Below are 19,052 nucleotides of genomic sequence, written 5' to 3'. Positions count from 1 at the left end.
ATATCATGACCAGCATTTCATTCATTGTTATACGCTTGGCCTTACAATTATTAAATAACTGTATATATATTAAAATTGAAATTTTACTGTATATGAAGGAAGTGACAGGTTCTCTTCTTTACCTCATCCACCTTCGACAATGGGAAGACTCGCAGGATTCTTAGATGGGCTGGGTCCCCAATTTAGCACTAATTACAGTTACAGTGTAGACAATTTATATTCTAAGCCCTAGGAGGGCAGCATCTTCACCTATTTGTTGAATAAATGAAAGAATATCTCTCTAAATCACCATATGTAAACTTGGATAGCTCAAGAGAGGGGTAAGACTGCAGCCATTATGAGACTTACCATTTAAATATCTTTTTTTTTTTTTGAAAATAGATTGCTAGGACCAGAGAGTAATTTCCATTATAAAATCTCAACCTAAAGCAGGGAAAAACATTCAAAGCCCTCAAAGCAGTGATTTACTAATGATCTACCAAGGGTAGCCTATCAGCTATTGATTTTATGTTAACCCCCTTTCTCTGAACCCTGAGAAGAGTCAAAAGGGTCAACAAACCTCCCATTTTCACACCTACTCTGGGGTAAAGAGGAAAGCCAGCTGGCTCCTGAAGTGGGAGGTGATGACAAAATGGAACGCCACAAAATGCAAAAGGAGCTCAGGTGACTGGACATGCATGGAGGGGGACATCAGGGAGCCTGGTTCTGACCCTGCTCTGCTGCTTCATCCTCCACTCAATAATGAGCAAGCACAGGCTCCGAGATTCTGTTTCATCTGTAAAATGAGGATGATAGTAACAAAACTGACCTCGGATTAAGTGCATTACCCAGGCCAAATGTTTACGTTACCTATTTAATTCTCACAATCCTAAGAAGTAGTTCCTTTGGGGCTTAGAAAGGGATGTTGTTCAGTGTCATTCAATCAGTTCCTGATGGAATTACATTAGGAACTGTGGCTATCTCTTAACCACCATATTATATGGGTGAATAGTACCCTTGCACATTGAAGAATTTCCTTATTGCCTAACCCATGACAATGAACTTGATCTGAGAGTACCATCTTCTAGCAAGATGCCACTGCCTGCTGCCTGTACTCATAGAACTAACATGGATTGCGTGCTTAGGAAGTGTCAGGCACTGTTCCAAAATTAACTCCTTTACTTATCGCACTATTCTTATTAAGCAGATACTATTGTCACCAATTTATTTTATAAATGAGGACACCGGCACAAAGAAGTTAAGTATTGGCTCAAGGTCACAGAGCTTTGTAAAATAATCTTATCTGATGGCTTTAAAAACAAAAGCCAACCTACAGAACGTGGGTCAAGTATTTCACTATTTCATCTATTCCCATTAACCAGCCCTTGGAATAAAAATTAGGGTAAAATTCACAAGCAATTATGTTTTTGAGGAGTTGGAACGACTCCTGTGTCACTTCAAGGAACACAAGTGACATATGTGATCTGCATCATGTTAGAAATGTTGCTTTTTCTGTTCCATATTTGTTCTGTTATGTACAGATACAAAATTGTTAACTTCTAAAACTGCATATGAACTTTAAAAAACTCACCAGTGCTAATTAAACATCTATGGAAAAAGTTGGTTCTCACTAGGCTTATAGACTTCTAATTTCTCACGTACTAAGTTTCTAGTGACAAAACTTTAATAAGGTGTGGCTTACCACATAACGTGTGTATGTTCTGTCATGGTTAGACACGTGCACATGTATATGTACAACTCTTTACTATTATGCAACTCCTCAGCAAGCAGAAGAACAGAGTCCCATAGGATGATACTGTTCTCTACTGTAAGTACTTTACTGAGGTACATCCTACACTATTAGCATATTATTTCACATATCAGCTAAATATGCAAATACTTGCCCCACTGGCTCCTCTAAGAATGTTTTTTTCTAGGGAAGGCTGGTCCAGCTCATTAGGTGTGGTAGAAGGACTGCCTTATTCACTGTTCTCCAATGCCACCTTAAAAACCCTTTTAATTGTAATTTTTATTGTATATTTTTATACAATAAAATATACAATATACAATAATTGTATATTTTTAACAATTAGGCAACATCTCCAGTTTTCTAAGTGCTCGCACAATCATTTTCACACTCTGTCCTGACAAAAAACAGTTAAAAAAAAAAAAAAAAGAAAGACACACGAGGCAGGCTCTATCAGGCCACTGTGCATTGCATGAATGCCCAGTAGTTAAGAGCAGGGACTTCAGTGCCTTACAAGCCTGGGTTGAATTCTGATTCCGCCAATGTACAATCTCAGGCGCTTCCTTAAGCATTTCAATTCTCTGTCTCCTCATCTACAAAACAAGAACTAGAAAAGTGCCTAACATTCACAGAGCTCCTGTGAGGACCAAATGAGGTCACACATTAAGTCCTTGAAGCAGTGCCTGGAACATAGGAAGTCATCAATAAATCCCACCGATTATTATTATTTAAAAAGAAGAGTGACATTTAACCCCTATTGTGTAAAAAGAACATCAGCAAAAAGTAAACAGCAATAAGAACTCCATAACATACCTCATTATGAATGCTCTGCTTCCCTCATAAAAAGCTGATGCTTCTCTCTGAGCGCCACTCCACTCCTGCCTCTATGAGAATCTGTTTACACCAGACTGGCCTCTTTAGAAGGAGGGACCCTTTCCTCTATACATTCCCTCACCTAACCCAGCAGGTGACACAAAGAAGGCACTTAACAAAGGTTTGTTCACGGATAGATGCATGGTGAATTAATATGATGTTTACAGCTTGCAGGGGCATACCAAGAGTTACTAATGTTTAAAACATTCCATGGACTTCATTAATATCCTTTAGGTGTTGCTGAAAACATTCCTTTCTCTTTTCTTGCTTAATTTCTCCAAGACCAAATCTTACAAAGAAAAGATTCAGTTCTGAAGGCACTTCATGTGCAGAATGTTTACTTTTTTTTTTTGAGATGGAGTTTCGCTCTTGTTGCCCAGGCTGAAGTGCAGTGGCGCGATCTTGGCTCACTGCAACCTCTGCCTCCTGGGTTCAAGTGATTCTCCTGCCTCAGCCTCCGGAGTAGCTGGGATTGCAGGCATGCACCACCACATCCGGCTAATTTTGTATTTTTGGTAGAGATGGGGTTTCTCCACGTTGGTCAGGCTGGTCTCGAACTCCCGATCTAAGATGATTTGCCTGCCTTGGCCTCCCAAAGTGCTGGAATCACAGACATGAGCCACTGCGCCTGGCCAAATGTCTACTTTTATATAACTTTATTTCCTTTAATCTCTTCCCATTCCTTACCCTCTCTCGGTAGGCCAAATAAATGAAGTGACAAAGGGAAACACTGTGACACAACCAATATTAATGTTCCCTTGCTAGAGAGCTGGAATTAAGCAATCTGGCTCCTGAATACCCCTACAGATGAGAAAACCATACCCATCTCCAACTCTTTCACTGATCATTTATATTTCACCATTTTAAAAAACGTTAAATTATCAAGCTTCATTGTTTAGACACGTTTTGTTTTAACACTTCTTAGATCAAATTCAAACACTGTAATCTTCAGAGAAGGTAACAACAAACGCTAGTCAAAACAAAGTCTCTTGCTTATGTGTTCATTAAATTGATTATTTTTGCTAAAATAGCAACTTTCTTTGTTATCTATGCAAAGAGTGCATGTTTTGATACATGCAGTTTCTCAGTAATTAACCCAAAGAGAATTTTCTCATTATGTTTTCCTAAACACAGCATTCTTAGTAAGAACAAAAATAAGAGCCAGTGAAATAAACCTTTCAAAGAATATCCACGACACAGTAAGCTCCTCCACAAGTCTACTAATGAAATGGAAAACAGGCTGTGCCTAGTAAGGATTAATATCCTGCCAGAAAAAGAGCTTTAAGTGCTGTAAATAGGACAGCATAGTCAGGCAGTCTAAGAAAACCCAGTTCAAAGACTGAGGAGAAGGGATGTTAGCACTTGGGCAGAAACTGGGACCTCCAGGAGTTCTGTGAATTGCATCCCTTGGTCCAGGGGCTCGAGTCAACCAACAACTCTGCCCAAGGCACAAAATCTGCTAGTTATGCTCTCTATATATGATAAGAAAATGAATACGGGTTCTTTATCAATGCTTGTCCTTTAAGCCATCAGGTGTACTTCTGCCTCTCCTTCCAGGAAAATGAGTAATTCTCTATTATGATTCTAATTACACTGGAAAGGGTTCCTTACCACATTCCTCTATAAAGTCTTCCACTAATCCTCTTAACAAGCACAACACTGCATCTATGAAGAAATGCTCTAAATATAACCACTGAAACTTGGTGAAATGGGTGTGGCCCAGCTGAGGAACCCTCGGAGGTCCACCTGCACACTTGGGGTAAGGCAGTCCTGATGAATGGCTGGGCCATCAGGGAGGGGACACAACTGTCACCACGGGCCTTGCTGTGAAAGGCAAACCTCTCCACTCAAACGTAAAGCAGTCCTAAGGAGACCATGGACACTGCCATAAAGTGTGTCTTCCTTCCAGAAGACCAAAAAAAGTTTTGTTTCATCTCCAATTGCACCTCAACCACATATTGTTAGTATTTACTCATTTTAAAATTTTCTTTGTTCTTTTTCTTCACAACTTGAACAAATTCTCTTTGCTCCAATGAACACTTTGTACAGCAGAAAGGGATGTGTGCCAAAGTTCTGATATTATTTTGTATCTTATGTTTTAATTAAATTATGTCCAGCTTTTATAGCTCCATCAGCCTGTGAATTCTTTGAAGGTCGGGTCTGTGACTAATTTATGGAGTAGTGGCTTGAGAGGCCATTAGAGGGGAGTGGTCCAGAGCACAGAGTTCCCTTCTCCCCAGTTGGGAAGTAAGGCCAGTTACTAACCTCCCCAGTACCCCCCGTGGCCTCACCAAAACGTGGGGGAAAAAACAGTTCTTATATCATAGGGCTGTTACAAAGGGTATCCAAGATATGTAAAGCAATTAGAGCAATATCCTGCACAGAGTAAATAAATGTTCAATAAACATTAGTTCTTGTTGAAAAAATGCTGCTCGAAAATATTTACTGAATGAGTTTCTAAACATATTGCTGCAGTTTGAATACCCCCTCCAAAACTCATGTTGAAATCTGATTGCCACTGTGACAATACAGAGGTGATCAGGCTCTGCCCTCCTGGATAGATTAATGACATTATCGCAGAAGTGGGTTTGTTATCATGGGAGCGGTTGTTATAAAAGCAGGTTTGGCCCTCTCTGGCTCTCTCACACATGCTCTCTTGCCCTCTACCTTCCGCAGCAAGAAAGCCCTCGCCATATGCTGGCCCCTGGATCTCAGACTTTCCAGCCTCCAGAAAGTGAGAAATAAATTTCTTTTCTTTACAAATTACCCAGTCTGTGGTATTCTATTATAGCAACACAAAACAACTAAAACAATAATGGAAATTTAGTATGTTCATGAATTATTTCTGGCATCTAGATTTACATAATGGCTGAAAATCCAGCTGCCTTCACTAGGCAATATTTAATAACTTTCAAGATGTATCATATAACTTTTGGTTTGCAGTCAGACAAGCAACAAAAAGGATTTGCAAACGGAATCATCATCATCCTGTCTATGCTCAGACTTCTCACTCTGGAACATACTGAACCTCACAGAACATTAAGGAGAGTTGTTCGAAAAAGGAAGATTTGAGGTTGCAGAGATGAAGAAAAGAGAAAACTATATCCACATGAAAATAATTACAACAATTTTGCAATTCCTATTAATGTTTGGAGGAACAGGTACAGTAATCTTCAAAATTTTTAAAGACCTAGATTCACAACCTGTACAAACTAGATAAACAAGGAATCATTTTGCTTAGTGGGCAATCCAGTTACTATGTAGTTAGAACATTATACCGACAAATTATTATTTTAAAACATACCTAAATAGGTGATACATTTATTCCTTAAAAATGCCAATTGAATCACAGGAATTTCTTAGTACTTCAGTAATTTTTTTTAAAAAGACAGGATCTTGCTATGTTGTCCAGGCTGATCTCGAACTCCTGGCCTCAAGTGATCCTCCCACCTTAGCCTCCCAAGTAGCTGTACTTTAGTAGTATTTTTAACTCTCTACAAAGATCCCTAAATCACCAAATACATCACACTCAAATGCATAAATTTGGGGTTTTTTTAAAGTTACTTAGGGGTAAGAGAAAAATATTTTAAAATGCATTTTGGACCAATGCACTCTCATGTTTGACTATTTATATTGTGCCTTTTGTGATCTTTGCTATTAATCTACAATCATCTCATCTCTCATTATTCAAATTATCAAGACACCCAATCAGATAATATTCTACCAAATGATATCAACGGAGTCTCCCCTCTTCTCATTATTAATGATCAATGCAAAATAACTACTGCAGAAACTATTTGTAAATCTAGTCAGGTTGCCAAGAAAAGCCAAAAAGCTAGAGTAAATCCATTTTAAACTGTGAATGCATTTTCTCCCAGGAAGATTTTACTATAGATATTCCCTTCATTTTTACATGATCACCATGGTAACCACATTTCTTATGGATCTGAATTTGAAATTAGTTCACATCAATTTAGTATATATGAAATTCATTATATATACATGTATATGGAACACCTATATCTGACCATGTGAGTGACAGCTACCACATACCTGTGAGGGCCCAGATGTCTCGCTCTCTTGAAATGGCCAATCCCTTTACATCCCGGGGTTGAGCACCCACCGTGTTCTGAAGCTTCCATTAATTCTAAGGGGCCTATGAAAGAGCAAAAAAAGAAAGAAGGGGCAAAATATTAAGCAAAAATCTGTTAAGAGTCAAATGTCTGGATCAGAATAAGGAAGAAAAAGACTCCCTAAAAATCCAATTTTTGAACCAACATACATAAACAGAAAAAGTAGATCCTATAAAAATGAAAAATATTTTAAAAGACATTACGTTTAAAGGTTTTTCCTTATGACTATTCACACTAGTTATCTTTCTTCAACAATGAAATGGTAAACTTTGACGTAACAATCTTTCAAAACGTCATAAAGTCCAGAGATATCTAAATACAAATTAACAAGAAGAGTCAAACAACTTTTATTAAGTAAATAACATAATTAAAGCATGAATACTCACATACTGTGAACACTTCAAGTACTACAGAAGAATCCAGAATGACAGTTCCAGATCCCTCCATGCTCTTCCTCCTACATTGCAGACCCTCCCTCATTCTGACCACTGATGTTAGTGTGGGCTCTCCTGGAAATTGTTCTAAGCATTCAGACACATTCGGTTTTGTTTGATTTTGCCATATAAAAGGCACAACACAGATGTTTTATTTTGCCACATAAAGGCCCAATATCCTTCTTTGGTTTTTAACTTCTGGTCTTACAACTTTTTCTGTTGCAATACTAATATTCTTTGTGACTACTGCATAGTTTCTACAGCATAGTGCACCAAAATTTATTTAACCAATATTTTTCCCCAAGCTTTGTTATTCTAAATGAGCTACGCTGAATGCCATGTACATGTGCCCTTATGCAGTTTGTATGTAGCATCCAGAAGTGAAGTCACTGGATACAGAAGTACACTAAATTTTTTAAAAACTTGATAATAATTTATTGTATTTCCTACATTTGTTTTGTATAATGTATACATTTTACTCCAAAATTAAGGCCGTGGTATGTTAAGTTCTCCACGTACCTTTTCTAAAATTTGAATTTAACTGAGATTTTTATTAAGATAATTATAGATTCACAAGCAGTTGTAAATAATAATACAGAAGGAGATCTCCTTCACACTTTGCCCAGTTTCTCCCAATGTTAACGTTTTGCAAAGCTATCATATAAAATTACTACCAGAATACTAATATTGAAACAATAGATTTTGAAAGTCTCACAAATTGTCTTCCAAAAATTCAACACTAATTTTAAGAGGTGATATTTACTTCTAAATAAAACAGAATGTCTATACACGCTTTACTTTTTCAGGCATTAAGTTTTTTTTCCATTTATATTTCTGTGACCATGGTAATTAAAATGTAGTAAAAGGAAAGGATTACATAGAGAAGAAACATCAGTAGAGAGAGGAGGAGAAAAAGAAAGGGCTAAGGATGAAATCTTAAGAATGCTACATATGGAAATGGAAACATTTATACAAGCTATTCGTGTCTCTTACTCAAAGGAGGCTGAAGGGGATGTCCTGTTTTTGAACACCAGCCTACAGGGTGAATATCAGGAGAATCTGCATCTATCCAGTAATCATAGCAATTGTTCCAGCCATCAAAGTGAACCTGGATGACACAAGGACATTAACAGTACAAATTAAGTCATAAAAGTTCCTACAGTCAAAGTTCTGCCCACAGCATAACCATTTTCATTCTAACACATACAGTAGATTTAAAACCCAGTAAATCAGTTCAATTATTCAAAATACTTCACTCATAATGTGAAAAAAAAGACATCTTTGAACCACCTTCAATGTATTATATAACCAGACATAAAGGCCCTGCCAAAAGCACTTTTTGGCCAACAGTTCTACAGACATATTATGTGTATTTCTCAACACCATGAGCAACATGAGAACAGGAACTGTTATAACATCTTCATATGATCAACATCAAGCACCCAATAAATATGCAGAAGGAGTTAAAAATTCAGGGAAGGGAGGGAGGGAAGATGAGAGGGGAGGGTAGAGACGAAGGAGAGGAAAGGAGGACCTTTCAAGTAATGTCAAGCCTTCTGCAATTGTGTTGAAAAAGATTTAAAAAAAAGCCTGCTAGACACACATTCAATTTACGAAATATCCCTCCACCCAGTGTGTTTTTAGATATCATTTTTTCCTTTTTCATTTGAGTATTTCTCAAATAGGTGTTCTATTATTGTTTTATTTTTAATTATTATGGGTATACATTTATGAAGTACATGTGACATTTTGATATAGGCATATAATGTATAATGATCAAATCAGGGTAACTGGGGCATCCGTCACCTCCAGCTTTCGTCATTTCTTTGTTTTATGAATATTCCAATTCTACTAGTTATTTAAAAATATATAAATTATTGTTAACTGTAGTCACCCTAATGTGCTACCAGATACTAGATCTTACTGATTCTATCTAACTCTATTTTTGTGCCTGTTAATCACCTCCACTTTATGCCCTACTCCCTGCTATGCTTCTCAGGCTCTGGCAACCCTTATTGTACCCTCTTGTCCTCATGAGTTCAATTTTTTTTAGCTCCCACATATGAGTGAGAACAAGCAACATTTGTCTTTCTGTGCCTGGCTTATTTCATTTAACATAATGTCCTCCAGGTTCATCCATGATGTTGCAAATGACAGTATTTAGTTCTTTTTTATGGCTGAATAATATCCCGTTGTGTATATGTACCACTTCTCTTTATCCATTCCTCCAACTGGTGGGTACTTAGGTTCCTTCCATATCTTAGCTAGTGTGAAAAGATATGTCTTATTATAAAGCAGTCACTGCTACCATCTCTATGGCCATTGTGTGAAAGGGTAGTTGGTCTTCTAGTGATGGTCACTAGGAATCGACCATGTTTCTTTTAGGTTATTATATATTTTTTACCTTTTAGGATGAAGGGATATACTGAAATGCTTTAGATATTTTATTTTTAAATCAACTTTGCCAGTTATATCAACTGATCACAGGGTATTAAAAAAACAAGTCTACCAGTTAGATTTCTTTTTAGAAGTCTATGAACCTCTCATTCCTTACAAGACAACAGATGCCAGAGGGATAAAAAAGTCAAACACTAAAAATTGAACAATAAACATTCGAGAAGAATGTGTGAATGAACTTATTTGTAATCACAGAGTGGATGAGCCTTTCTAAGCAAAACACCAAACTCAAAAGCAGTAAAAGACTGATCAATTTGATTACATGAAAATTTAAAGCTTCAGAATGGCAAGTATTATAAAATAAAATGAAAGACCTACAAGAAACCCCCCAAAATACATTTGCAACACCTGTGTCAAGAACTCTCTTCCTCAATTTATAAAAATATGATGTATCAGCACAAAAAGATGAAACCCTACAGAAAGATGAAAAATGGATGCAAATAGCTCATTATCCAAAACATAAATATAAATGTTTAGTAAATATACGAAAAGACAATAAATTTGAGGCCAGGCTCAGTGGTTCATGCCTGTAATCCCAGCAGTTTGGGAGGCCAAGGAGGGAGGATCACTAGATCCCAGGAGTTCAAGATCAGCCTGGACAACATGGCAAACCCCATCTCTACAAAAATAAAAAATAAAAATAAAAGCTAAGTGTAGTCCCAGCTACTCAGTTATGCTGAGGTGGGAGGATCACCTGAGCCTGGGAGGTTGAGGCTACAGTGAGCCAAGACCATATCACTGCACTCCAGCCTAGGCGACAGAGTGAGACCTTGTCTCAAAAAAAGAAAAAGAAAAAGAAAAGAAAGAAGAAGAAGAAGAAAAAAGACAATTGCTTTCACTTATAATTTAAAAACTACAAATTAAAATCACAAGATACAATTCTTCTCCTACTGGCCTGTTAAAAATGTTCACATTTTGGTAATTCCTACAGCTGGTTAAGAATGAGAATAAATGGGTGTTCTCATAGACCACTGACAAGAGTGTTAACTACTGAGATATTCCTGGAAAGCTATTTGGTAATAACAGTCGAGCACTTAAACGACATTAATTTTGACTTGATAATCTCAATAACTCATTGTTTGTATTAGAAAACAACTAGAAGTTACCACAGTGCCCATCATCAGGAGACTGGTTAATAAATTATGGTATATTCATATAATGAAATAGAATGCAGTTAGTAAAAGTATATATATATATATGTGCTTAAAATAATGTTCTTTGCAATGAGTCTTTCTTAAGCTTAGAAATAAATTAATCTTAGAATCAAAACCCCATAGAAAATATGAAAAGACGTGTGTCAGCAAGGTAAGAGAATACCCCAAGAAAAGCAAAGTATGTGATCCAGGAAAATGAAATACAACCTAGTCTGTCAGCAAAGAGAAGTGTCAGGATGAAAGCTTTGTACCAGGCTGAGAGTATTTCCACCCACAGTGGAATAGGTGGCTGCTGAGTATGAGAAAGAGTTCGAGAAAAAAAGAAAAAGATAAAGATAGAGTGTTGATGTAAACATTTTCTCCCATTCTGTAGGTTGCCTATTCACTCTGATGGTAGCTTTTTTTTTGCTGTGAAAAACACTCATCATCACTGGTCATCAGAGAAATGCAAATCAAAACCACAATGAGATACCATCTCATGCCAGCTAGAATGGCGATTATTAAAAAGTCAGGAAACAACTTTTAATAGAGAGGAGAGGATGTGGAGAAACGGGAACACTTTACACTGTTGGTGGGAGTGTAAACTAGTTCAACCATTGTGGAAGACAGTGTGGCGATTCCTCAAGGATCTAGAACTAGAAATACCATTTGACCCAGTGATCTCATTACTGGATATACACCCAAAGGATTATAAATTATGCTACTATAAAGACACATGCACATGTATGTTTATTGCGGCACTATTCACAATAGCAAAGACCTGGAACCAACCCAAATGTCCATCAATGATAGACTGGATTAAGAAAATGTGGCACATATACACCATGGAATACTATGCAGCCATAAAAAAGGATGAGTTCATGTCTTCTGCAGGGACATGGATGAAGCTGGAAACCATTCTCAGCAAACTATCACGAAGACAGAAAATCAAACACCACATGTTCTAACTCATAGGTGGGAACTGAACAATGAGAAAACTTGGACACAGGGCGGGGAACATCACACACTGGGGCCTGTCATGGGGTGGGGGGCAGGGGGAGGGATAGCATTAGGAGAAATACCTAATGTAAATGACGAGTTAATGGCTGCAGCAAACCAACACGGCACATGTATACATATGTGACAAACCTGCACGTTGTGCACATATATCCTAGAACTTAAAGTATAATAATAATAATAAAAAAAGATAGAGTACTGAAAAATATACTTGAGCCTTTGACTCAAAGGCATGTCAGATCCACTGTTGCACTTGTAAAAATCTAGGAAGACAAAAAAACTAAACTATGAACAAATTACTGACTCCCAGAAAAATAGTCACAAGGAAAAGACTACTTTGCTCAACAGTGAATGAGAACAAAACAATGTAAAATAACTACTGAAAAGATAAGGGGAAGGGAAGAAGGGCAAGATCTAAATCTTGAATTACCACAACATGAAGAAAATAAACCATATTTAAAATTGATGAACTGAGAAAGAGTAGAATATAGGTAATATTTTAGAAAATTACAGATAAAAAGGTCCTAAGCAAGAGCTAAAAGAGCTGACAGTTTTTGCCTCTGGGGAGCCAGGCTGGGGAGTGGGAAGGAATGAGGCAGGAATAATCTTCTATTACTAAAAACATAAATGAGAGCAAAACCATTCTAGGCCATTTTTCTTCAATGTCATCTGATCAAATATAGAACAATTTAAAATGTTTTACTATAATAGCTCAAGGTGTGAAATATGTAATCTTAAAAGATGATTTTACTTGAGTTGATTTTATCCCTGAAAAACTTAAAATATTAAGCTACACTAATAACTTGGTCTATATTTTCCTCCTCTTCTTCCGTCTTAAAAAAGAAAGATGAGTTTTCCTGCTGTCTAATCTCCCACTTATTAGATAAACTCCTACTGTTGCAGGCTTTTTATATTCTCAGAAGCTTCTGATGAATTCTGAAACTTAGTCACTGACCCCTGTATACAAGCCTTTTAAAGACCTCATAAATACTCAGATATTTGTTCCATGGTTCATCTTCAGCTATGAAATTAATTCCAGTAATTACCAAAAGATAATTGTCAACTGTACCCCTCACAGCCAGTATTTCTGGGGTGTTATGGACTGACCAGGATGTTGTATTAGAGAATCCAGCTAGAAGTAAGAGGTGGATTCTAGTCTACACTTTTCCTGTTAACTAACTGAACCACCCACTTGAGCATACTTGACCTCTCTGGGCCAAAAATTTCTCATATGTAAAATAAGAGAGTTGATCTACATTTTTAATTATAAAAGTAACATATATTCCAGAAACTAAACAAGTAAAAAACCTAACCATTTATAGTTTCAGCACCCTGAAAGAAGCACTGTCATTACTTTGGTATGATTCTTTCCAGAACTGCTTATATATGTATTCTTGTAAAAAAAAAAAACAGCAGATATCATAACATAATGTAAACCTGAATTTTTCAATTGTTGGTATTAAACAGTCTTCTAAAATATTTAATTTTAACATCATGTAGATAAAGAGTAATGCATTTTACCCATCAGCTACTGTGGGTACTTCCAATGTTAAGTACTATAAACAGCACTGATATATTTTCCTTGGAGTTTTTATTTTTGCATATTCCTTTTGGCTATTCCCTTAACATTCTTAAATGAAAGGATAAACAACATTCTACGATTTTGTTAACCTATTGCCAAACTGCTCTTTGGAAAGGCTGAGACATTTTACATTCCCACCAGCCATATGTGATAATTAAATTTTCATGCAGTCGAACCAATATTTTTTTTCAATTCTGAGCAATCTGATTTATAAAAGTAATATTGTGCTTAATTGTAAATGTATTTGATTACTTGTCTAGATTTTATTTTAAAAAATACTTCTAGTTCTAAAATACTGATTGCTTTATGACTTACATTACTACCAAATATAATAAGAAAATGCACTTGAAAAAATGGTTAGCACAGGTCTTGCATTTATAAAATTTTCTAAAATGCTACATGATTCTATAATCTTAACAGTGAATTAAATGTTAAAATTTCTATTCTATAGAAATACCACATTTGTGTAGTTTTTCATGTTATTTTATAATTTATTTTATTATACACTATCTTATTAGAGATAGTTGAGAATGTAATTTTTTAAAAAAGAGCATAAACTTAAGACTCCTACAGCTTAGAACTAAGAAGTCATTCTGCCACTGCCAGTAATTAATAATTCATTTAATCTTTATGAGCCTCTCTGCCTCATCAATAAAAGTGATAACAATGTATACTTCCCACAAATGTTAAATAACATGAGAACAGGGTTACCTGTAAAACATCATGTACATTTAATGTCTTGCTGTTATAACTATTCTTATTCCTAATAGAAATTCCAAACAATTTTATGAAGTAAGTAGAACAGGCATTGTTTTGGTCTGAGGGTGAAGTTAATGCTGAAGTAAGAAACAGAGACGAGCTCTTCTGGCTCAATTCCTGAACTCCACTTCACTTTATCATAGCTGGACATAACAAGCTGATCCCATCTCCCTAAACATTTGCTTACTTTTTAAGAGGCATTTGACTTTTATTACTCTAACTAATTAAAATCTGATTTTATTCATGAAATTATTTATCTTTACTTGGCCTATATTGAGATAGGATGTTCCTCTGAAAAGACTACTTCTAATCTACCCCACAAAAACATTAATCTTTAATTTTTTTAAAAAAGGGCATACTATCAGAGAATGAAGTATCTTTTCTTCTGAATATAATACTACTTTAATGTGTTGTATCTACTTTCTTTCTCCAAATACATACTCAAAATATTAAGTTATTCATAATTAAAGATAAATTGTTTTATGCAGATTAAAGGACAAACCTGGAAGAATGCTGATTTACAAAGATGCACAGCCAATTATTTTGCTTATTCCTATGATTTTACTAATTACAGGACTTCACAAGTTAAGTATCTACCAAAGTTTTTATCTAAAACATCTTATAACAAAAGACAAAGCCAACCCCCCACACAGAACACTTACTTTTACCCGGTGATCATCTGTGTCTGCCACAGTTGCTACTCTAATAAACATGGGGTTCCTTTTGTCTACAACCTCAAGCTTCATTTTTTTCTGGAATCCATGAGGAGGTTTCTGCCACAACAAAAAATTTTACAGAGTGAGATAAAGAGGAAGAGAAGGTAAACTTGATGTTACAAAGAAGAAGAAGAAGAAGAAAAAGCTGGCCGGGCGCGGTGGCTCACACCTGTAATCCCAACACTTTGGAAGGCTGAGGCAGGTGGATCACTTGAGGCCAGGAGTTTGAGACCAGCCTGGCCAACATGGCTGAACCCTGTCTCTATTAAAAATACAAACAGTACCCAGGCATGGTGGCATGCAGCTATAATCCCAGCTACTCGGGAGGCTGAGGCACAAGAATTGCTTTAGCCCAGGAGGTGGAGGTTACAGTGAGCTGAGATTGTGCCACTGCACTCCAGCCTGGGCAACAGAGGGAGACTGTCTCAAAAAAATAAAAATTAAAAAAAGAAATAGCTGAGCTATTTAGAGAATGATGTCATAAAAGAAGACAGAAAAAATTTTAAATGGTTAGAACTTGCTGTCATTTTTTAAATAAAGAAAGAAAATAAGAGAACCAGGCTTTCAAATTCTCAACTTTCCACAGTAGCTCTGAACTTCACCCTGTCTGTCAAAAAATTCCAACACAGAGGCACGAGCAAGGGAAATAGCAGAGTAAAATTCAAAATACTGTAGTTATTTGATTACTCAGACGGAAGACAAGAAAATTTTCTTATTAGTTGGAGGTGTACTGGCAAAAATCAACAAGCATAAAATTTATTTTTAAATAGAGAGAGGAAGAATATTAAAGTGGCTGAGATGAGACACCAAAATTAGAAGTGGTAATGGAGGCAAAAGGCAGAAGATATCTTTAAAACAGAAAATTAGCAATCAAATATAAAAGATAGAACCAGGAATGGGTTGGGGGAATCGACAGCTACCTACGCCTCAGTACTCAGCAGAAACTTATAAGCCTCTGAAAAACTCACAGACAGTGGAAGATAAGGTGATTGTTTGGCATGATGTTAGGCAAATTAGTTAATTTTCTGAGCTTCAGGTCCCTCTTCTGTAAAATGGGTATAAGAAAAGTGTTGCTGGGCAGGATGCGGTGGCTCATGCCTGTAATCCAGCACTTTGGGAGGCCGAGGTAGGTGGATTGCTTGAGCTCAGGAGTTTGAGACCAGCCCAGGAAACAGAGCAAAACCTCTTCTCTACAAAAAATACAAAAATTAGCCCAGCATGGTGGCATGTGCCTATAGTCCCAACTACTCAGGAAGCTGAGGTGGGAGGATCACTTAAGCCTGGGAGGTGGAGATTGCAGTGAGACAAGATGAGATCATGGCACTGCACTCCAGCCTGGGCAACAGAGCAAGACCCTGACTCAAACAACAAAAAAAGGGTTGCCATGAAAATTAAGTATGTTATATAAATAACACAGAGCAGTCAATGCAAGACACCTAAAAGACCAAACTAGAGAAATCTGTTTTCTCTCTGTTGTGACAGTAGACATGTAGGCTGATCCGAATGTAATTTTATTCGTTTAAAGTGAAGTGTAATGCAGCTCTGCTTCGCATCAGACAAGAATTTAAACTTAAAGGGTGGGAGATAAAAATTCACAAATATGGCATAACTCTAAACAGTTTTCTTTTTTAAATCTTCAACTTACTATCAGATGAAATCACACACATTTTTTGATATAGTTTCTCTTCATGCCTTATGGTTTTGCTCTTAAAATTTTTTTATGTTCTTTCTTCTAAATTTGGACCTATACCTCATAATTAATTCTAACATTAAAAATCCTAGCAATTTATACATAAAAGGATGTCTTAAAGAAAATTATTTATCATAAGCTAATCATGACACATTTAAAAAAATAAATATTTGATATATTTTTCTTTTCTGTTAAATTCATGAGAAATCTAAATCATAAAGCAAGCTATTTGAGATGAAAAAATGAGAAATATATTTCACTTCTTATTCCTTCCTTGCATAGAAATGAGGTTCATTTGAATCTTAATACTTTATATGCAAGAAGCAATGACCCTGGGTTAGAAAGATACTGTAATAAAAGCAGATGATCTTGTATTTTGGTAATTAAACATGCTGATTTACAGCAATAAAATTAAAAAACCCAGCATCTCAGCTTGCCATAAACAAATCCAAATCAATTATCCATCAGTTTTTATTGAAAAATATTTTCATATTCTGTTCTGGTCTTTTAGAATATCTAGCGAAAAAGACAGAAGATTGCTTTAAGATTTCAACAACTGGCCCCACATGCTATCGAATCAAGCAGAATTATTTTCCAAGGAGACTTTAAAGTCCAAAATCAAAGCATTTTTTTGGATGACAACAACAAAAATCCCAATAACAATTTTGACTTTAAAAATTGTAAAAATTCAAAAACATCTTATTTGGTGCTCTATTTTTTTCTCATTCCTATTCTGGTTTACTAATACCATCTTGTTCTGTTCTTCAATTTCAATAAATAAATGATCTCATCCACGCAAATTAATAAAATGTATCATCTTACCACTTTGAAAGCTCTTGCAGGAGCAGGTAAAGAATTGGTTTCTTCTAAGTATTTATCCCAAGAAAAATGTTTCACATTTGGATAACCTAAGAAAGAAAAATGTAAATCCTATGAGGTTTAACCAAAACGATAGCAAGAATAACAAACTGTCCAACAAAAATTATAAAATATTATAATCTAGAAAATTATGTTCATATATACATGACAACTTTACTCACACATTCAGAGCTATTAGTAATAATGAAATTGTTTTCATCTTGATCATTATTTTTCTATTACTTTTAAAATGAAAATTTTATAGATATATATAATTTATATTTTCAGATAAGGATAGTCTTACAAGACAGACACACAAATACCCTTTAGCAATTTTGTATTGGAGAATCTAGAAAAATCTGACATATGCAATAAAGGCAACACACAATTGTTTGTAAATGTGAAAATTAAGTAAGTTAAATGACCTTCAATATACAAATGTGCAAAAAAATGTACCTAAGCAGAAAGTACTTATTAAAAAGAACATGGTAGATTTATATATATTAATATGTGAACAATTCCAGATATAACTTCATATTGTTAGTTCCAACAAACACATACAAATGATGTAACATTATTAATAGAATGTGTAAAAATATCTTCTCCTTCCTCCTGCCCTCTTTTGTTCCCTCCAGGGCCCCAAATCCACTAGGTAGGCATGAGCAGGAATAAACAGTGGCCCAGTATGGTGAGAAATTAGCCACATAAAGGGGACTGAGAAAAGCAGCAAATATATCGGAGATAATGTTAGCCAGGTTTGAGGGAAACCAGAATGAAGCTGATGTGTTGGATTTGAATTGGAACTAATGGCATAAATTCACAGTTTTCAATATATAAACAGACACAGAAATAGACATATACATTTTTGCATATATTTATACACATGTATTTCCTAGCTATATCAGCTGAAAGGCCTGGAAACATCAACACTCTTGTAGTAAATAAGCACACTTAGTGTTCAGATCTTAGTTTCTAAATATTCTCTCCTAAAAAGAAGCATGGAACCTTGAAGAAATGGGTGACTCTAGATGGGGTCAGGGAAAGTATGAGATAAGCCTAGCTGTGCCAGAAAATAAGAAGTTCTCAAAAAATGATAAGAACATTTCAAAAGGACACTGAAATGTGCCTAAAGGGGCTATAACTGGTTACTATCTGAGAAAATCTGAATATGAAGATAAATAATGCTAGCAATCAATTATAACTCACTGATAAAAATAGTAATCTATGGGTCTACACTGATACAGATAAATTGAACAAATAAATAGGAAGATAAGAAAAGCTATTCTTTGCAGGAAAATATCAACTAATTTTGTATAAGGAATGATGGAATAAGAAAAATTATAGTTTAGCACTGTCAGAATAATATAATTCATGCTAGGAATGTCAACAGATGCTAAAACTAGCAAATGACATTGGGACGAGATACACAGTCTCAAAGTATCTCTCCAGAAAATGTATCTCTCCAGAAAATACTTATTAGTTACAGAGAAAAAATAACTCCATTAGTGGACAAACCTAGCAAACACCATCTTGATCCATCAGTGGTAAAAGCGAACCAGTAAAGAGACAGACTGACATCATGAGCCACCTGAGAGAAGGAAATGAGAACACAGCACTATGTCTATGATATTCCTGCCAAAAATGCACAGTCTTCGTATGATCATGAGGAAATAC

At 35.7% G+C, this 19,052-nt stretch overlaps 1 protein-coding gene across 30 annotated transcripts in view; it reads right to left on the bottom strand.

Moving 5' to 3' along the window:
• L3MBTL3 (L3MBTL histone methyl-lysine binding protein 3) overlaps nt 1-19,052 on the bottom strand; it is a 123,360-nt gene that overhangs the window by 40,851 nt on the left and 63,457 nt on the right. For all 30 annotated transcript variants that reach the window (XM_055391654.2, XM_055391659.2, XM_031012582.3 and 27 more), the window contains 4 exons: nt 17,343-17,428; nt 14,777-14,887; nt 8,160-8,274; nt 6,653-6,755 (listed from right to left, as the gene is read on the bottom strand). In XM_055391654.2, coding sequence (XP_055247629.1) covers nt 6,653-6,755; nt 8,160-8,274; nt 14,777-14,887; nt 17,343-17,428 — 415 coding nt within the window. The remainder of the gene's footprint in view (nt 1-6,652; nt 6,756-8,159; nt 8,275-14,776; nt 14,888-17,342; nt 17,429-19,052) is intronic.

The sequence above is a fragment of the Gorilla gorilla genome, chromosome 5, assembly GCF_029281585.2.
Source record: "Gorilla gorilla gorilla isolate KB3781 chromosome 5, NHGRI_mGorGor1-v2.1_pri, whole genome shotgun sequence".
Taxonomy (NCBI): Eukaryota; Metazoa; Chordata; class Mammalia; order Primates; family Hominidae; genus Gorilla; species Gorilla gorilla.
The sequence above is the reverse complement of the archived record's forward strand: the minus strand, read 5'-3'. Positions and strand labels throughout refer to the sequence as shown.